At 43.2% G+C, this 22,089-nt stretch overlaps 1 protein-coding gene across 6 annotated transcripts in view; it reads left to right on the top strand.

The window, feature by feature from the left end:
- The window catches only part of upb1 (ureidopropionase, beta), a 128,941-nt gene that overhangs the window by 106,036 nt on the left and 816 nt on the right, over positions 1-22,089 (top strand). The window contains exons 7-10 of one of the 6 annotated variants that reach the window (XM_048555837.2): positions 528-609; positions 12,086-12,160; positions 14,221-14,263; positions 18,387-18,541. In XM_048555837.2, coding sequence (XP_048411794.1) covers positions 528-609; positions 12,086-12,160; positions 14,221-14,263; positions 18,387-18,541 — 355 coding nt within the window. Of the gene's footprint in view, positions 1-527; positions 610-12,085; positions 12,161-12,780; positions 12,814-14,220; positions 14,264-18,386; positions 18,542-22,089 lie in introns of those variants that run through there. The other 5 variants (XM_048555840.2, XM_048555839.2, XM_048555842.2 and 2 more) reach the window with 5 other exon arrangements.

Raw genomic sequence — 22,089 nt, 5'->3', positions numbered from 1 at the left:
ATAGTGTCCCTGCCTCTGGGCCAGGAGGTCTGGGTTCAAGTCCCACCTACTTCAGGGGTATGTAATAACATCTATGAGCTAGTTCATTAAACATATCTACAACTGGTGGTAATAATTAAAATGATTCCCAGGGTATCTCTCATTCTCTTCTATAAATTTGTTTCTGGACAGCCAAATAAGGCAACAAAATGAGTTAGAACTTTTCTGCATGAGTGAATATGCTGTTTAACTGCTTGTGACCTTGATGAAATTAAAATGGCCAATACCATATTAAATCTTGGAAAAATGTACTTCATCTTCCTTATGAAATATATTGTTTAGCCCAAAGGAGCATTCTGCTTTCTACTTGATCCAGGTTTTGTACAGTCATATTTGCTCAGAAACTTCTTTTGGAGTTTTTTTATGATCAATGGGTGTGGCACGGCACAGTTCACAAGCAATTCCCCCCCAATGTCTTGCTGCCACATCATTGAAATCTCCCCCTAGAAAGCAGTCCTTGTCTAAGTGTCTTATTTTGACTGTTTCAGTGAACCCATGTGGCCTATTGAAGCTAGGAATGCAGCCATTGCCAACCACTGTTTCACCTGTGCCATCAATCGAGTCGGGACGGTGAGTAGCTGCTTTGAACTTAACTTGCAACTGCTGAATGGACCTTGGGACAAGGCCTCAACACACATTGACACACTCACTTTGCTAGAATCTTACTTATTCTGCATCTCAAACAATAGAAAATTTTCTGATCAAGGGTCACCGAACGCAAAACGTTAACTCTGATTTCTCTTCACAGATGCTGCCAGACCTGCTGAGCTTTACCAGCAATTTCTGTTCTTGTTTCTGATTTACAGCATCTGCAGTTCTTTCTGTTTTTATTTAACAAAACATTTTTGTTAGTAATTCAAATGATGTGACCATTGCTGTCTGGGCTAGTATTTATTGCCTGTCCCTAATTGCCCTTGAGAAGTTGGTGGAATCTGCCACTACATTCAATGCCAGTAGGGATTTTCAGGAATTAAATTCCTCATAATTTCCCCAATCACTTATTGGACTTCTTAAACTGAACAGTCAGTGGATAAAGAATGCTGGGTTGAACTATAAACCTTCAAGGACCTTCATCAAAATATAATCAAGTTTTATTTTCTTTTACTCTTGGTTGCTTATCTCTGAACAAAATGGCAGTGGTAGACCAATTATTATCTTTAGAATCCCTACAGTGCAGAAGAGGTCATTTGACCTGTCGAATCTGCGCACACTTTCCGAAGAGCATCCCACCCAGACCTGCGTCCTCACCCTATCCCTGTAACCCCACATTTCCCATAGCTAATCCTACAAATCCCAGCCCACTCGAAGGCAATTTAGAATGGCCAGTCCATCTAACTTGCACATCTTTGTCCTTCCTGTACCACCATTTAAATGTGATGCTTTAAGAAAAGGATGATTGAAGATTCGTAAAGAAAACTTGTGTCTGCGCCTGATCAGAGATGGCCTAAAAAGCTTGGTCAAAGTTGGAGTTTTTAAGGAAAGTTTCAGAGGAGGGGAGAAACATGAAGAGGCAGAAGGCTTTGATGAGGGAATTCCAGAGGTTATTGAGGCATAGACTGAGCTAATGGCACAGCTGCCTGTGGTGGGGCAAAGAGAGGTGCACAGAAGGCCAGATGTCAGGGCTAAGTCTGGAGGTCTATGAGACAGGATCTAATACTGGAAGAGCAGTGGCAGGTGCAGTAAACAGGTAGGAAAGCAAATGGAGGCCTTCATTGCATGGGAATTTGGGTTTCCGTTGAGGGAGCGCATCAGAGGTTTGCCAGACTGATTCCAGGCTGGCACTATCCTATGAGCACAGATTGAGGAGACAAGGTCAAGGTTCATTGGGGTTTAGAAGAATGAGAAACTATCTCGCAGAAAGTTACATAATATTTACAGGGTTCCAGAAGGTAGATGCAGAAAGCTAGTTTCCTCTCACGAGAGAGTAGGGATCTTGAAACGGGGGATACAGAATAAAGGGAGAGCCATTTAAGTCTGAGATGAGGAAGAATTTATTCACTGGGAGAGTTTAGAATCTGTGAAATTCTCTGCACCCTAGAACTGTGGTGCCTCAGTATGTAATGCGTTCAGGACAGAGATTGATAGATTTCTACGTACTGCCGATATCCGATCAATATTGGAGAACTTAAGATTCTTGACATTAAGAAAAAGGTCCAATTTTTCTCTGAAGGTTTCAGCGACTGGATGAAAATCTTGCTGGTGAGCAGCGAGGGGCCAGTTTGCATGGGATGGAAAGCAGACATCATCATGGCATATCCTGACTCACCTTTATATGGTTCAGCTCTTAACTACTGCACTTAGGAGCTCACCGCCTTCTGGCTCCTATCAGATTGCTCTGTGTCAGAACAGAATGCGTTTCTGGGTTCTTAGCACTCATTCACTTTGTGCTTATTTGGACACTCACAGCACCCCTGCCTTGCCTTCGCTTTTAGCACGTTGCTGTTACATTTAGAACAGTAGTTCTGTTTTGTTTTACCCTTTAGCACAGTCAGAGAGCCAGGCAGTTTGTTATGTTTACTGTCAAAAGGGATGTGTTGCCGTACCTCAGTATGCTACATCAATTTCATGCTTACAGCTTGATCCAGCCGATTATGCAGCAAACACCCTGCACATGCTTCAAACAAACAGCCACATCTGAAAGTGTCAAGGGGAGTAGTCCTTACTCTAGTCAAGGAGGACTGTAATCAGATGGGGGTACTGGCACACTCAGAGGCTTTGTCTGATCTTGGTCCCAGGGTTGACCGTTCAGTTAGATGTTTGGTGTAGTCAGGGTCGGGGGAATCTAATTCCTCCAGCCCACGGATTGGGCTAATGTAAGTCAAGCAGTCAGCTCCAACCAGATCATGGATAAGTGCTCAGTTAGCTGGAGAGCTGTCGAGGATTCATTTGGGGGCTGGGCACTCTTTCGTCAGGGCTCTCCTCCTAAATCAATCTGTGGGAGTGACCATGGTCAGTCCTGTTGGGGAAGGGGTTGCGGAATTGGGGTGGTTGGTCACCAGGCATCAAGGGATGTTATAATGGGGAAGTGCTATGTGGGGGAAAATAAAGAACTTGACTGTGAGGGCTGGAGACAGCATGCTGGGATGGAAAGCAGATGGTGACTGTGAAGATGCCCGCTCTACGTACAAGTTTGGAGCAATTGTAGAATGGGAGGCCACAGGGTTGTGAGGGCTAGGTAGGGGTCGTCGATGGCCATGACCACCCTGACTTCAAGGGAGAGCAGTGGATCTCTACATTGGGCATGACGAGGCAGTGGTCCTGGGGCTCGGATAATGAGGAAATAAATAGTTAAGTAAAACGGTTGGGTGCACATGGGAAGGCTTAATGCTGAAGGGTTACCAAAGTCTGCAATGCAGAAAGAAAGATAAAGTTTGGTTGGTGGTTGGAGGAGTGGTGGGACGTAGAACAAGAAGCGGAGCCTGCAGTTCACTCTCTCAAGCATGATCTGGAAAACCTTTGACTTAAACTAAATGTCAACTTTACCACAAATGTAGAAAATAGCTACCAGCAAACCCACATGATTGGAGTAAGCCTATTTTGTTTTGTTATCAAGAGTGGGCTCCACCTGTGGATACTGAGGCCCCTCGAAGGGAAATTGTATTAACCAGGGACTTACAAATTGGAGACTAGAGATAAAATTCTGTGTCTGCTGGTCATGCGTTAGCAACTACACAGCTTACAAATCCTGAGCTCCTAGGGAAGGTGTCACAAGGCTGTGTTCTTATGTTGTGTAGTGCTAAGATGGGTTATCTTCATTCTTGGCTGCAATTAAAATGTGAGTCGATGAATGAGGTGATGAATTCAAGTGCCAAATGTCACATTCTGTGTACAATGAAGGGTCAGCCATGCCATCTAAGTACCTGATAGGTGCAGTACCAGTGTCCTTGGCTGAGAGCAGAGCAAGCATTCCCTATAATGTAGCCTGAGAGCCTTGATGGTTTGGACAAATGACCCTGGATTTTTGTGGCTGGAGAACCCAGACGTGTTGCAAGTGACCTGCCCAGATGCGGACTCACCCTCCTTGGCTGCCACTCTCACAGGGTTGGGGGTTGGAGGTAGAGGTGGAGGTGGAATGGCTGGACAACTCCTGGAGTGTCTTAGAGGCATGAGTGTAGTTTCTCCTCAGCCTGATTGCATTACGCTATCTACTTGAAAGGAATATGTAGCTGCAATGAGGTCAAAGTCACTCATCCCCCTCTTGCCTGAGCAGCAATGACTACAGTGATGAGAGTACAGGTTTGTGGGCATCTCTGGCAGCTGCTGGGTGTTATATGCGGATATTTTTGGTGCATGCATACAGCAAGATGGAGAATAAGTTGGGCAATAGGGCGAGAAGCTTAAGCATGCTGAAAACACATTCACAGTGGTGGTGATGATAGACCAGTACTGCACTTGCCAAAGAAGCTTATTTTGCTGCCAAGCCATGGAGGCCTTGGAATCACCACAACAGAATCACGATCCTGTCTTACTAGAATCATAGAATCCCTACAGACCATTCGGCCCACAAGTCCACACTGCCGCTCCAAAGAGCATCCAACCCAGACCCATTCCCCTACTCCTAATTCAATGATATTCTCCCCAAAGAGAGTGAGGGGTCAAATGTCAGCCCCCACATCACCCATCTTTGCCCTCTTGACCCTACTGTGGCCTGTCTTCTCCTGCAGAGAGATAAAGAAATAGATTGGGTGGAAGGCAAGCAACTGAAACAGTTGTTGTTGCTGATGCAGTGATGGGATGTCTCAAGTGAGTGAGTAGGAAGTGCAGAGGACAGGAATGGTTAGTAATCTGGGGACTGAGGTGGGTTAGAGCCATTGAAACTACATTGAAAGTGGTGGTCCATGTGAATTGGTGGGAAGTGAGTGCAGTGGCACAGGTAGAGTAAATGTGAGGTAACAGAGAGAGAAGATGTTGGCATTTACCCTGGTGAAGTGGAGAAGGTCATTGATCTTAAATAAAGGCTTGGTAATACAGAGCTTAGACATTGTTAAAAAGGAGACAAGATGTTCTCCCCAGTTTTTGACTTCTGTTTTTCCTTCAATCATTATCTGTAAAACAGATTATCTGGTTATTCTCAAATTATTATTTGAGAGATTTGGCTGTACACAAAATGGCTGCAAATCCAACATTACAACAGTAGGCAAGCACGAGCCGTAAAGTACATCATGATATCCTGAGGCCATGGAAGGTTTCTGTGGAAATGGAAGCTCTCCTTTGTTTCTACTTTAGCATGGTCATCATCATGGGACAGTTTAAGGATCATTTGGAACACAATCAAAAATATGTTTCAAAGCAGAACAACAAACAAGTTCCCCAGAGTGAAGAATGTTATTTGCCTCCTCTCACTGTGGCTTTCAGATGTGTGGGAAGTTTTTGTCTAATTTTTGACCTTTTGGATACAGATGCCTTCATCCTGAAGATGGAATCTGGTGCATCAATCCTTCACCTTGTTTCATTAGTTACCTTTCCCTGAATTTCTGCCACAGGTCAGATTTCTACTGTGGAACACTGCCTGCAGTTACCATGGGAACATGACATATCCAGGCCAGCACATACAATAGTTGTCACAGGAACAAAATTCCTGTGTTAGAACTGCGATTACACTTCAGAAGTACTTCATTGACTGTGAAGTATTTTGTGCTGTTCTGAGATTGTGAAAGGTGTTATATAAAAGCCAGTCTTCCATTCATGATGAGTCTGTCTGAAAGCTGGTCACACCAACATGTTGATTCCATTTGATGAGTATTAGTGGACTCTTGACAAGTCTCAAAACATGAAGATGCAAAAAATCACACAATGTGAATGGCTGTCTTGTAGATGATGATAAAACTGTGAGCCTTGAGGCAATAGCTACTGGAAACTGATTATTTTGAGGTCAGAAATGGACACAAAATGTTCCTCTACCCAGGTCTCAGCACCTACCATGATTGGATTCACGTGATGAACTCCTGCTGCTGGAACTTTGAACCTTCACCTGGTGAGACCAGTATTCATTTGAGTAAAGTATGTGATCAGGACTGTCTCGATGTACTGTTTAATGGGGTTATGCGTCTTAGAAGGCACTTGTGCAGAGTTTGCAGTACATCCTTTCTAGCTATAAAGGGCTCAATGCTACATCCCTCAGTTATTCACTAAGGAATGACTGTCTTCCTTCAGCTTCTCTGAAGGGTAGAATTATTGGAGATGAACATGAAGCACATGTGGCAGACCTGGTAATGTGATTCAGCCCAGCCATGTTATTGCTCAACCTGAACCAAATGAATCCTGCCCTATGCTCCCTTAAGGATATCTATTCCTTCCGATCTGTTTGTCCTTTCAGTCACTGCCTCTGACCTCTCGAGTGGCTAGGGGTTTTGGAGCTGCCACTGCTCATGGCTAATAGGAGCTTTGAAAGATTGAGATGTTCTTGTCTTTAACCATATGGAAGTTATTGGAGAAACGCAAGTTGTTGTTTTTCGCTTTGGGCTCTTTCTATAGACAGAAGAATGTGATGTGCTTTGACTGGACACCAGGAGGTAGAATAGAGCTGGGTTTCATAAGACAATCTCTAATTCAGGTGAAACCAGTGATACTTACCAAGATAACAAAGTGTGGGGCTGGATGAACACAGCAGGCCAAGCAGCATCTCAGGAGCAGAAAAGCTGACGTTTCGGGCCTAGACCCTTCATCAGAGAGGTCTAGGCCCGAAACGTCAGCTTTTGTGCTCCTGAGGTGCTGCTTAGCCTGCTGTGTTCATCCAGCTTCACACTTTGTTATCTTGGATTCTCCAGCATCTGCAGTTCACATTATCTCTGACACTTACCATGAAGATGGCTCTGTAGGTGTTTAGTTGTGAGTGGAGGTTTTGTTTTAATTCATTCAGTCATGTGGATGTTATTGGTTGGTCCAGTATTTACTGATTTGATTTATTATTGTCACTTGTTCCCAAAGGGCTCGTTCCTTTGCTATACTATTTTATGTTCTATGTCTGATAACAACGAGGAAGAAGCTCTTCTTGAGTTAGTTTGTACATGTTTTCAAACTTTTGTATCTTCTGCCCAATGGAAGAAGGTGCAAGAGAGTATAACCGGAGTGGGAGGGGGTCTTTGATTATGCTGGCTGCTTTCTCGAGGCAGTTGGAAGTATAGATGGAGTCAGTGGATGGACTGGGCTGTGTTCAGTCCTCTCTGTAGTTCGTTGCAGACTTAGGCTGAGCAGCTGCCATGCCAAACTGTGATGCATCCAGATAAGATGCTTTCTACAGTACATCTACAGAAATTCGTAAGATTTATTGTGGAATTGCTGAATTTCCTTAGCCTTCTGAGAAAGTAGAGGTGTTGGTGTGCTTTCGTGACTGTAGCATCAACAAGGATGGACAAAGGTAGATTGTTGGTGATATTTACTCCTAGGAACTTGAAGCTCTCGACCATCTCCAGCTCAGCCCCATTGATACAGTCAGGGGTGTGCCCTCCACTTTACTTCCTGAAGTCAATGACCAGCTCCTTTATTTTGCTGACATTGAGGGAAGGGTTGTTGTCATCACACCATGTCAGTCAGTGCTCTCTTTCCTGTACCCTGAATCATAGTTGTGTAAGATCCGACCCACTACAGTGGTGTTGTCAGAAAACTTGTAAATTGATTTAGAGCTGACTTTTGGCCATACTGTTATGAATGTATAAGGAGTATAGTAAAAGGCTGAGTATGCAGCCTTGCGGGGCATCAATGTTGAGGATTATCGTGGAGAAGGTAGTGTTGCCTGTCCTTACTAATTGTGGTCTGTGGGTCAGGACATTGAGGATCCAGTTACAGAGGGGTGAGCAGAGTCCTGGGTCTCGGAGTTTAGAGATGAGTTTGGTTGGAATTATTGTGAAGAAGATAGAGCTGTAGGTATCCTTGTTATCCATATGTTATTGCCAGTTCTTACCTGCCCTTGAGAAGGTGGTGTTGAGCTGCCGCCTTGCTCCACTGCCGATCATGTGCTGTAGGTAAACCCACAGTGCCCTTAGGGAGGGAATTCTAGGGTTTTTACCCATGACACCAAAGAAATAGCAATATATATTTCCAAGTCAGGACCATGAATGGCTTGGTGGGGACCTTGCAGGTGGTGGTATTCCCTAAGTCTCTCTGAAGAGAGAAAAAACTGAAATTTTAAAAGCTTTGAAAACATGTTTTGGACCCAAGTCAACGTAATGCGTTAAATGGTACATGCTCAAATTAGGGACAAGGATCAATTGATTACTTACATAACTTCTTTAACTCACCTTGCTGAAACTTATGAAGTTGTGCAACCAACAGACGAGCTAATCAAAGATAGAATCATCTTAGACATGAAGAATTCTACTGTGATAAGAGTAGAGAAGCTGACTTTAGAAAAAGATATAAACATATTCAGAATCTCTCAGCTTGTAAGTCACAGCTACGTCATATACAGGGGAGAGCACATACAGACAGAGAGGGTGCACTTGCAGGAGCACAAAAGAATCTTGATGCTGAAGGCACAAATGAAAAATTTACCTTTCACAACACAATGTCAACTAAAGGAAAGAGGCTGCTGAGGTAACAGTGTATATCAGCAGATTCAGCTGAGAGGAATTGGAAACTGAGCCACAGGGTACATCATTCCAGCCAGCAGATATTGGAGGAAAGGTCGACAACCTGTGGATATAACGTCACATGCTGTGTGCAAATAAACTAGCAGAAGGGCGACTAGCTGAAATAACAGGCAGTTGCTAGTATGTGAGAACAATCATGTGGCAATTTCGGAATGTATGTGAGGATGCATGTAATTTCCCCATTTTTATGAAAATGGGGAAGTGATGGCCTAGTGGTATTATCGCTGAACTGTTAATTCAGAGACCCAGATAATGCCCTGGGGACCTGAGTTCGAATCCTACCATGGCAGATGATATCTGGAATTCACAATCTAATGATGACCATGAATCCATTGCCAATTGTCAGGAAAAATCCACCTGGTGCACTAACGTCCTTTAGGGAAGGAAACTGCCATCCTTACCTGGTCTGGCCTACATGAGACTCCAGACCCATAGTAATGTGGTTGATTCTTAACTGCCCTCTGGGCAATTAGGGATGGGCAATAAATGCTGTCTAGCCAGCGATGCCCTCATCCTGTGAACGAATAATGAAAACATTATAGGTAAGACAACATAGCTCCAGGACATCTCTGCAGGAGTTTCACAGGGGAGTGCCCTGGGCCCAATCATCTTCAGCTGCTTCATCAATGACCTTCCCTCTATCATTGCCAGAAGTAGGGATGTTCGTTGATGACCCCACAATGTTCAGTACCATTTGCTTTTCTCTGATACGGAAGCAATCCATGAATGTTATTTGCCACTTACATGCCGGGCAATGACTATCTGCAAAAAAGAGAGAATTTCACAGCTGTCCCTTGACATTCAGTGGCATTACCATCACCAAATCCTCCACTGTCAACATTCTGGGTTTCCATTGATCAGAGACTAAACTAGAATAGCCATGCAAAGATGAGCTTCAGGAGCAAGATAGAGGCTAGGAATACTGCAGCAAGTGACTCACCTCATGACTCCTCAAAGCCTGTCCACCATCTACAAGGCACAAGACAGGAGTGTGATGGAATACTCCCCACTTGCCTGGATGGGTTCAGTGCCAACAACACTCAAGAAGCTTGACACCATCCAGGACAAAGCAGCCCGCTTGATTAGCATTACATCCACAAGCATCCATTTCCTCCACCACTGATACTTAGTAGCAACAGTGTGTACCATCTACAAGATGCACTTGTAGAAATTCAGCAAAGCTCATTGGACAACACTTTGCAAATCTATGACCACTACCATCTAGGAGGACATGAGCAGCATAGAAATGGGAACACCACCATCTACAAGTTCCCCTCCAAGTCAGGCACCATTCTGACATGCAAATATATCACAATTCCTTCTCTGTCGCTGGATCAATTCCTGGAACATCCTGTTCTGTAGGGATCACTGCACACCTTGGAACCCAGCAGTTCAAGAAGACAGCTCAAAACCACCTTCTCCAGAGTAATTAGGAATAAGAAGTAAACATCGACCCAGCCAGCAACATTTCAGGAACAAATAAAAATCAAGATGTTAACTTCCCTTTTATCAATTTATTTCTGTTTGCTCCCAATTCCAGAATCCGAGAAATTCCACCTTTGTGATGTACATTAAATATGGAATTGAAAGGCCTATGGTGGGACACCATCATACACTAATTGGTGGGTTCCATGGCTGGGTTGAGAAGCCCCTGTCAGACACACAGCATTTACCTCCAGGCTTGTAACCAAGCCCTCTGGCATTCCGCGCACTGACTACTCCCAGGTCCCTTGATTCTATACTCGATGAGGTTCTGTGGCAACGTATCAAATGTGGACCGGAAATGTTCTGCTGATTACCAGGTTCCATCTCCACCGTCTCAGCTGATGAATTGGTGCTCCTCTGTGTTGAGCAACACTGAGAGGTCGCGACTGAGTAGCAAAGATGCAGAAGGATGGGGGTCTTAGAGTGGTTTGGCAACTGACTCAGCTGGGTCATGCCCGAAAGGAGGAAGCTGCTAGACTGGCTGTGTGGCACGTGGTGAGGGAACTGGTGTTGCAGTTAGTTACTGATCCAGTCAGTGGCTCCAAATTAGAGCCGGAAGGAACTGGATTTCAGCTGCAGCTTGTTCTCTGCAAGCCATCAGCTGTTCACATAATGTTGAATCTTGAGGCTGCAGCTCCCCTTGGTGGTAGGCGATTCTTCAACACTTGCAGTTTGTCAGCAATGCCTCAGGAAAGTTTGTGAAAGTACTTGTGTGAAAAATGATTCATTCTGAGAAGACATGATCTAACGTTGAGACATGCCTCCTACAACACAAAACTAACAACCGCATTCTATACAGATTCTCCTGGAGTTTACCATGTTTAAAGATTGATTTTCTGGAGACTACAGTGACCAAGTGGATTCATACCATTACATAACATTAACTCTATTTCTCTCTCCATATGCTGGCCTGTTGAATTTCTCCAGCACTTTCTGTTTTGTTAACCCAGGAGTAAACTCAGTTTCCTTACAATGTTTGGCTAAGGGGATAACATTGGTTAGGATACCACTATTCCTCTTTGAAACTGTGCTGTGATATCGTCTGTGTTCTGAAAGGGCCATTGGTTTCACATCTCATCCGAAAGACAGTAGGGAAAAAGGTTCTATAGGTATCGTAGGGAGGGCAGTGATGTAAAGTCTTTACAATCAGAGAACAGGCCATTCAAACAGGTCGATGCTGGTATTTATGCTCCACACAAATAAAGCTGCTATTAAAATTGATACTGAGACTAAAGATGAATCAGAAAACTAGGCCTATAGTTTAAAAAGGACAATGGAGCACCAGACTATGGAAGAAAGGTCGTGGCATTTGAAGAAGCTTCACAACAGCATGAACTGAAAATGCAGGAAAAGCACATGCATGTTGTGACAAAAGCAGATAGCGACAGTAACTCAGAGCTAATGAAATAACAGAAAGAGGGCATGCTTTGAAGGTGAGTGAGAAAGTTAAGTGTACTGTTGACCTACAGAACGGCAGGAAGAAATACCTGAACATAAATTAGAACTTCAGAATGGAGGGTAATCCCATTGGAGAGAGTAGAATTAGACCAAGTTGCTGTTCAGGCATATGAAAAACAGGAGCAGATCCACAAAATTTGTGAACTGAATTTAAAGAATTGTCAAGCTTTCTCAGCTGACTATTGAAATAACCTCAATGACGTTCTTAAAGCAACAGAGAGGAATTAACTCCACAGAAAAATGAACTCTTTGCACAAAGGCGCGAACAGTAAACCTGGAAAGGCAGCATGAAGTATGAAGTTAGGGAAAAGAACTTGAAGTTGATCCTGGAACTAAACAAGGTGAGGTAAGTACAGTTTGGATGATTGGCCAGTGGATACATTTTTTAAAGTCTTGAATGTTAAATAAACTTACAGACAAGGAAGAAAATGAGATCAGGAGTTAATATCTGATCAGAACTTGGTCTCTGACTTCACCTTGTGCTGTGAAAATGCCTGATAATACAATTTCCCCAGGAAGGACCTCAAGTTAGGGAGGAGAAGAGGCTGCTTCCTCAGACAGAAAAGAAACACTTACTCCACCCACTCCAGGTATGCTCCCTGCCTTTTCCAATTCCTGTGTGTATTTACTTTTTACTTGAGTATGGAAGGCATTGCAAGTCATGCTTGACACAGTGAGCCCCAGACTCAGCCTGACTATCCAGTAGTACCCCCTGAACCTCCATATTCTGCTCTTCCTAGTAGTCCCTCTTAAGCCTGGCAATACTGAGATTCCAAATGTTCCCACCCACCTTTTTGAATTACGATTTCATTTCCCAACATTACCCCCCTGCCACCGAGCCCAGGCCTTACACATCAATGTCATCATTGTGCTGCACCCTGACCCTGTTGAAGTGGGTAATGGCTGTGACTGTCAATAAATCCTTTTCCCATCTTCACACTGCTGGAAACCATGTCCTACAATGTTGTATGAATTACCCCCTTTAATATGCAGTGTTCTCTCTCCTTCTCAGTTATTGTCCTGTCTGCACCCCAACATTGATGCCTTCAATCCGCGAATTGACTTCCCCAACTTCTGTACCACAACAGTGATCCATAATATCCCATCCATTTCCATTGAGTGGACCCCAGAACCAAGCATGGCCCTGACCCACCTGACAGTCAACTTCCATTGCTGAAGATTGACCAGACCTCTGATCTCTGTTGTGCAGTTCCCTGACTGAATTGACACCACTCCACACCCTGATTATAGTGGGCCTGCAGGACTGAACGTGGTCAACTCTATGGACTGTAGTGATGTGGACCCCTGCATCTGGTCACCAAGTGGATGTACTGATATCAGAAGGCTTATCTACCATCCCTGACTGAATGCTGTCTCCCTTGGCCTGACTGAGGACTGTTACATCTCATATGGTCTCAAGGAATGCCTCCAACCTAATGGAATGAGGGATCAGGTAATGGATATATTAATGAAAAGTTAGCTAGGTTTGAATTGGTTCTATAAATATGGGGAGCGAGTAATCAGTGGGATGAGAGTTTTATGGAGTATGACAGACTGAAATAAAGCTCTCATAAAAGTTCAGACTGGAAATCCGTTCAAGACAATTATCTTTTAGAGGATAATGAGGGATTAGACTTTTAAACATGTCTATTTGGTTAGAGCACAAGCAGTGTGATGCATGTGTGAAATTAATGTAACACACTGCTGTACAGTAAGATATCCAACTCCTTGACAGACCATTGCTAACAGTCATAACAAGCTGCCTGGCATTACATCTGTACTCAATAGCAAAGCAAGACAGAAGGACTGTGAGCATTTAAGCTGTGGCTGAGAGGACTAAGTGCAGTAAAGCAAGGTAAGATAGATATTGAGTTAACAAGGTGTAGAAGAAGGGTCTAGGCCCGAAACGTCCGCCTTCCTGCTCTTCTGATGCTGCTTGGCCTGCTGTGTTCGTCCAGCTCCACACCTTGTTATCTCAGATTCTCCAGCATCTGCAGCTCCTACTGTATCTAAGATAGATATTGTCCAGGTCAGCACAAAATGAGTGAGCACTGAGAGAGAAGTTGGGGACCTTGGTCCAATCCCTGAGCTGGTGCCTGTCCTTGGGAACAAACTGTACTGGTAAACAGCATTCAAACAAGAGAGGCCAAGGTGTCCCAAAGTGCAGCAATAAATTGCAGATCCTGTGCTGTAAGTGGCTCAGAGATATGCCATTACGATGCAGACAGGTTGGTACGCATCTAATGCCAACCTCTGTTGATGGGGAGGTGTAGGCAGTCATTGCCCATGGAGTGTGTCTGAGGCAGTGGGGACTGTTGTCCAAGATAAGAGGTCAAGAGGAGAAACCAAGTACCGGCTCTGAATTTCATGTTGGGAATTGTCACTAGTTTCTATCTAGTGGGTGGGAGAATGAGGCCTGCATATCAATGAGTTTCTTCATTATCTGTATCCTATCCTGTCGTGAGCATATTGTTGTGAATTGTTACTAATTACCTAAGGATACGAGTGACTTCTACAGAATCAGTATTTGGTCAGTTGTGAACATTAACTGTGTTCAGTGGGAGTGCTACAAGAGCTGAGCAAACTGCCTTGTCCACTGGAACTACTCACGCTCAAACTGAAAGCATCTCCTGCTTCTTTCTCCAACCAGGAACATTTCAAAAATGAATTTACATCGGGTGATGGGCAGAAGGGTAAGCAAGAAACATTATCAGTTTGTTCTTCCTCTTCCTTTAGTTTTATTCTGTTAAGTAGTTTCAGTGGCTTTCATTAGTTAACCCATCTTCTGGAGGTCAGCACTTGGAACATAAAACATTGATGCTAGATAAAGCTTGGAGTTTATTAATTTTGATTTGCACCTTGCACCACAGAAGATCTGTGTACATTTTTAATGGTGGACAGGCAACAACTGTGGAGGTGAACATGATTTAAGGATCTGTGAACAAAGAGCACCAGAATGTAATGGGTACAAAAAAAAGCCAAAAATAGATGCTGGATTGTCAGCTGGAACATAAAGGGTAAAGGGGATTTGATGTGATCTGATTTTGTTTGCTTTATTGTTGTCACATGTACTGAGGGAGGAGTATTTGCTACAATTATATAAATTGCTACCAACCATGATTGGACCACATCTGGAGTATTATGTAGAGTTCGAGCACCAATGTACTGACTTTGGAGGGGATGCAACAGAAATTCATCAAACTGTTACCAGGGAACCAAGGGTTGGATTATGAGAAGTGATTGCATAAACCGGGATATAGAAAGTCCAAGGTTCATTAAGGATTTTAACATCTTGAAAAGTCAATGTGGATCAATATGTGAACAGAAATATGAACAAGGAGCAGGAGTAGGCCATTTGGCCCCTTGAGCCTATCCATTTAATAATAACATGGCTGATCCGCTTGCTGCCTCAAATCCACGTTCCTGTCATATCCTGGTAATTTTCCACCCTCTTGCTTAACAAGTATCTATCCATCTCTATATGTGAATTATTGAAAGACTTTCTTTCCAACACTTTCTCGGGGAGAGTTCTAAACATTCACAATCCTCAGAGAAAGTTTTCCTACTTCTCTAAAAAGCTAACCCCTGATTTTTAATCAGTGATTCCTAGCTCTTGACTCACCAGTGAGAGAAAACATCATCTTCCTATTCTTGCAGGTTTCAATCAAGTTGTCTCTTTGTCTTCTAACCTCCAGGAGATACAAGCATAGCTTGTCTGACCTTTCCTCATCAAACAACCCACCCATTCCAGCTATTAGTCAGATAGACCTTCTGTGAACTGCTTTCTTCCTGAAATAAGATGACAAGTGTTATACACAGTTCTCCATGTGATCCTACCAATGCCCTGTACAATTGAAGAATAATCTTTACTTTTGTATTCATTTTCCCCTTGCAATAAATAATAGCTTTTCTATTAGCTTTCCTAATTACAATTAGCTTTCCTAATTTCTACCCGCCCTTAGATACTAATCTTTTGTTATTAATGCACTAGGACACCCAGATTCCTTTGTATCTCAGATGTCTGCAATCTCTCACCATTTAGATAATTTGCTTATTTTTTTCTTCCTGTCAAAATGAACAATTTTCACATTTTCAAGAAATCTAACTACAGTACAACCAATGGTTCCCTTTTATTCACCGCATTCCCTCCTCAGAACTCCCATAAATTGGTTAAATGTGACTTCCCTTTCACAAAACCATGTTGATTTTAAGTGCCCTACTAAATAACTTCATTATAAATAGTTTTTAATATTTTCCTCATGACAGATGTTAAAGCCAACTGACATGTTTTCCCTTCTCCATCATTCCCTTTTTAAACTAATGGGGTTATGCTGATATCATTCAATTCTTTTTCCACTTTGGGATGCCTTGAACATGAACATATTTTTAAAATCTTCAAATCAGAGCCTGACTATTTGGGATAAGGCTAGGAAACGTCTTCAGGCAAACAATGGGATGTATGGGACCTGCTCGTACTGAAAACAATAAGTTCAAGCTCAAGGAACAATTTTAAATCTGAGATTCAGGGAGTTTTGCTCTCACTGAAGGAATTTGAGGCCATATGGTGAGTGTTTCGAATTCAGATTCAGATCAACCCTAATATCAGTGACCATCCGATGCACTATTTTTAATCATTGAGCAGTGCCTGGTGGTCACAAGCCAGTAAGGTAAGGCAACCTTTAGAGTTCCATGAAGTAAGTGTACGTTTCACATAGTCCCATCATTCAATAAGGTCCGAGCTGACCATCTGCATCAACTTCACTTTCCTGTTTTATTGCCATATTAATCGATTCACTTATAATTTCCTTAAAGTCGTATCAATCATGGCCTGCAATATACTTAACAGCTGAATACTCACAACTCTCTAGCTCAGAGAATTCCAAAGATTTTGTTTGTTTTGAGTTATTAGTTTCCTCCTTGTCCACATTTTCAGTGATCGACTCAATCCTCCTGAGTCTATATGCCCTCATTCTAGAACATAAGACGTAGTAGCAAAAGGAGGCCACTCAGCCCATTCAGTTTACTCTTCCATTCAATTAGATCATGGCTTATCAGACAATCCTGAACTCCACTTTCCTGCACTTTCTCTGACAGCCTTGATTCCCTTGCTGATTATAAATCTATTTCAGACTTAAATAACATCCCCATCTCAACTGCCCTCTGCAGTAAAGATTTCCACAAATTTGTAATCCTCTGGCTAAAGAAATTCCTCCTCATTTCTGTCTTAAATTGGTGGCCCCTTATTCTGAGATTATGCCCTAAGGCCCTGAACTCTTCCTCAAGGGGAAATAACCTTTCTGCATTTCCCATGTCAAGCCCCCTGAGAATCTTGTATACTTCAAATAGGCTGCCTCTCATTCTACTAAACTGCAATAAGTACAACCCAACCTACTCCACTTCTCCTTATAAGACACAGTCTCTCATGTTTAGTATCAGCCGAGTGAACCTTCACTTGTCGATCTCCAATGCCAGTATATATTTCTTTAGCTAAGGGACTCACGACTGTTCAGCAGTATTCCAGCTGTGGTTTAATGCTCTGTATAATTTTAGCAAACCTCTCTACTTTTATACTCCATTCTCTTTGGAATAACAGCCAACATTCCATTCACCTTCTCTATTACCTTCTGAACTTGGATGCGAGCTTTTTGTGGATTTACGTATGAGTGCCCCTAGCTGCCTCTATGTTACAGCTTTCTGCAGTCTTTCTCGATATTCATCTCATATATTCTTCCTGCCAAAGTACAGAAGCTCACATTTCACTACATTACATTCCATGAGTCAAGTTTTTCTCCCCCACTCACTTAACCTGTCTACAACCCTCTGCAGACTCTTTGAATCATCCTAATGACTTGCCTTCCCACCTATTTTGTATCATCCGCAAACTTGGCTGCAGTACATTCACTTTCCTCATTCAAATCATTAATGTATATTGTAAATAATTGTGGCGCCATCACTGATTCCTGGGGAGCTCCACCAGTTACAGACATGAAAATGACTCTCCTTATCCCAATGCTGTTTTCTATTAGTAGTCAATCCTTTATCCATGCTCCTTCCAACAGAATGGACCCTTATTTGATTAGGTTGCCTAACATGGTGCCTTATTGAATGCCCTTTGGAAATTGTTTTGGAATCTCAAACCAAAGGGAATCAGCCTCTTAGCATTCACCCTGTTCAATTCTCTTAAGAATGTTATACCTATCTGTTTTATCAACTATTGGCAAACTCCAGAGACTATCAGCCCATCCACTGCCTAATCACTAATTTTCTAAGTGACCATGTCATTCTGATAGATTCTAGCAATCTCTTGAGGACGGCCCCTGGGCCTGTATTCTCTGTCTTCTCCACTTCCATGGCACTGGGGTTACATTTCAACTTTCAATCCATACAGGACATTCTAGAACCTAGGGATTATGTCCCAAGCTGTTCTCTTACTTCAAATTCCCAAACCTATCCCCCAACCAATGCTTTTCCCCATCTTCTCTAACCAAGGTAACTTTGCAGCTGGCCTCCCAGTACCTTTTCTCTAAACATCACTCTTGTTGTAAGCAAATATTAGAGATATGTCTGTTCTGCACTGCATCTTTCACATCCCTCTGCATACTCTGAGCTTCACTGCCGAATCCATCAACCAGTCAGTAAAATGTGGGCCAGTCTGTTGTTTTGGAGGAGGGAGTTTGGGGATGGGTTTGTGGTATTGTTTTGGGGGAGGGAGGTCGTGATGTTTTGATGTGAAGGGGCTGTTGTATTGGTTGTTAGGGTTTTTTGTTTTGACATCACATTTTGGATTAATGCTTTTTCACTGTCTCTTGTGGAAAGCCCATCATGAGTTTGGCCATTTCTATGGATCCAGTTACATAGCGGCTCCCGATGGAAGCCGTACTCCTGGACTGTCCCGTACAGAGGATGGCCTGCTTGTGGCTGAGCTCGATCTCAACCTGTGTCGCCAGATGAGTGATAAATGGGCCTTCAGGGTAAGAAAAGCAAAAATACATGACTCTTCTTTGGTGCCATTCTGTCCAAGTCTCCAGTATCTCCTCTTCCAGATGGAGAACGTAGTTAAAATGTCAGTGAAGTTGGAAATGAACAATACTGGGCAAACCAACAGCATTCGCAAGTTTTGCTGCTGACTGATGGGACAAGCACTTGCAGAGTGTGCACCAAGCCTACTCCTCACTCATTTCCTGTGCTCGCTCCCTTTGCTCACTTCTCCTCCTCCCGCACTGTCTAAACCTTCCCATTCCTTGCAGAAAGAGATGCAACCACAGCCTCTTCTCTGCCCTCCTGCCTTTCCCGAGCCTCCAGCTTTCATTCATAGAAACATAGCAGGATAGAAAAATGGGAGCAGGAGGAGGCCATTTGGTTCTTCGAGCCTGCTCCGCCATTCTTCATGGTCATGGCTGATTGCCCAACTCAACAGCCTAATCCTGCTTTTCCCCCATTACTTTTGATCCCATTTGCCCCAAGTGCTTTGTCTAGTCGACTTTACCTAGTCACATTCAGTGTTTTGGCATCAACTATTTCTGGTGGAAATGAATGCCAAAGGCATACCACTCTTTGGTGAAGAAATGTCTCATCATCTCCATCTTAAATTGTCAACCGGAAACCTCATACTGACTCCTAGCTCTGGACACACCCACAACTGGGAACATACTCCCTGCATCTACCCTGTCCAGTCCTGTTAGAATTCCACAGGCTGTCTATGAGTGAAGAAATGTCTCCTTATCTCCTTCCTGAATTCTCTATCCGAATCTACATGCTATGACCCCAGGTTCTGGACAACACCCACCATTGGGAACGTCCTCCCTGAATCTACCCTGTCCAGTCCTGTTGGATTTTATAAGTCACTATGAGATTCCCCCTCATTTGTCTGAACTCCAGCAAAAATAATCTCAACCTAGTCAATTTCTCCTCATATGTCAGTCCCGCCATCCCCGGAATCAGCCTGGTAAACCTTCATTGCACTCCTTTGAGGGCAAGAGCATGTTTCCTCAGAAAAGGAGACCAAAAACCGCACACAATATTCTAAGTGTGGCTTCACCAAAGCCCTGTACAACTGCAACAACACATCCCTGCTCCTGTACTTGAAATCTTTCGCAATAAAGGCCAACATACCATTTACCTTCTTTACCATTTGCCACACCTGCATGCTTACCTTAAGCGACTGGTGCACAAGGACACCCAGGTCCCACTGCACACTCCCCCTCTCCCAGTGTACAGCCATTCAGGTAGTAATCTGCCTTCTTATTTTTGCTTCTGAAGTGAATAACCTCACATTTATCCAAATTATACTGTATCTGCCATTGATTTGCCCAGTCACCCAACTTGTTGAGATCATGTTGAAGGGTCACTGCATCCTCATCACAGTTCACCCTCCCACCCAAACTTGGTATCACCTGCAAACTTGGAGATGTTACATTTTGTTCCCTCATCCAAATCATTAATAATTATTATGAATAGCAGGGGTCCCAGCACTGATGCCTGTGACACCCCAATAGTTACTGCCTGCCAATTTGAAAAGGACCTATTCTTACTGAGATAGTAGGAACTACCGATGCTGGAGAATCTTACATAACAAGGTGCAGAGCAGAAAATGATTTTCTGAAGAAGGGTACATACCTGAAACGTCAGCTTTCCTGCTCCTCTGATGCCGCTTGGCCTGCTGTGTTCATCCAGCTCTACACCTTGTTATCTCATTAATTTTTTTCTGTTTGTTTCATCTCTGCTAACCAGTTTCCTATCCATCTAAATATACTTCACCCAATCCCATGCGCTTTAATCTTGCACAGTATTATGTCATGTGGGACTTTGCCGAATGCTTGCTGAAAATCCAAATATACTACATCGACTGGTTCCCCCTTGTCAACTCTACATGGAATTCCAACAGATTTGTCAAGCATAGTTTCCCCTTCTTAAATCCATGCTGACTCTGTCTGATCCTGCCACTGCTTTCTAAGTACTGTGTTGTAAAATCCTTGATAGTAGATTCAAGAATTTTCCCCACAACCGATGTTAGGCTTACTGGTTTATGATTCCTTGTTTTCGGTCTCCCCCCCCCCCCTTTTTTGAATATTGGAATGATATGAGCCACCTTCCAATCTGCAGGGACTGTTCCAGAGTGTACAGAATCCTGGAAGATGACCACCAATGCAACCACTATCTCTCGAGCTATTTCCTTAACTACTATGGGATGTAGATTATCAGGACCTGGGGATTTATAGGCCCCATGCGTTCCTAGAATGTTTGCCATTGCCTAGCCAATGTCATCCCTTTAAGCAACTCTTCCCCAGTCTATCAAGGTCAACTCTACCTCATATCCTTGAAGTTTCCTTTATTAAGATTCAGCACCCTAGTCTCCTGAATCAACAATCTTATTCTCCGTCTTGATAAAAAATTCTATCATGTTATGGTTACTCTTCCCCAAGGGGTCTTGAAAAGCTAGATTGGCAATGATTCCCCCTGCTCATTACACTGCACCCAGTCGAAGACCAACTAGCTGTCTAGTTGGTTCCACCAGATATTGGTCAAGAAAACCATCCTGTGTACGCTCCAGCAGTTCCTCCTGTACTGCATTGTGGCTAATTTAATTTGCCCAATCTACGTGCAGATTAAAATCACCTATGATCACCGATATTCCCCTCTCAGATGTATCTCTAAGCTTCCTGTTTAATGTCATTCTCAACATCACCACTCAATTTGGGGATCTATATATGACACCTATTAATGTCTTTTATCCCCTTGGTATTTCTCAACTCTGCCCATACAGACTCCACATTGTCAGAGCAAATATCCTTTCTCATTATTGTGTTAATTTTCCTCTTTAACCAGCAATGCCACTCCACCACCTTTTCCTTGACTGTCCTGCCTAAATACCCTGGGACATTCAGTTCCCATCCCTTGTCACTATGCAGCTATGTTTCTATAATCCCAATTATATCGTGCTTATTTACATCTATCTGCGCGATTAGTTCATCCACTTGATTGCCGAAGCTCTGTGCATTAAAGCATAAACCCTTTAAGCTTGTCCTTTTAACAGTGTTTGTCTCCTTATTTTTCTCAATAGCCCTGCCTGAATCTTGTCCTTGGTTTCTCAGCCTATCACTTCTCTTATTCCCTTTCTTAGCTTTTGTTTTTGTCCTTGCTGCCGCCTTTTCTGTCTTTACAGAGGTTCCCAATCAGTTCTAACATTAAGGCTGGTTCTCTGGACCTGACTGAATGCATTTGGAGAAATAATATGTGGGGATCACAGTCAAAGGTCTTAGTTGAATCAGGGGATCACTGATGTTATATTTCCAACTGTGGACCACTCAACAGCTTTATCACAATTCAGATAGAACCCTGTCTCACTCAAAGCCTGCACACAGCCAGTTTACACATGAAGGCTTACATGTTAGACAGTCCCTCATTGATCAGAGTGGGCCTCATACTTCAGAGAGATTGGCCATGTGTTTCAGTGTGTACTGCTGAATTGGATGTTTAACAATCTCTCAGTGCAGGACAGAATGACAGACCAATGAGGTGG

This window comes from Stegostoma tigrinum, chromosome 26 (assembly GCF_030684315.1).
Source record: "Stegostoma tigrinum isolate sSteTig4 chromosome 26, sSteTig4.hap1, whole genome shotgun sequence".
Lineage (NCBI taxonomy): Eukaryota > Metazoa > Chordata > Chondrichthyes > Orectolobiformes > Stegostomatidae > Stegostoma > Stegostoma tigrinum.
Note: the sequence above shows the minus strand (reverse complement) of the source record. Positions and strands in the feature narration are given on the sequence as shown.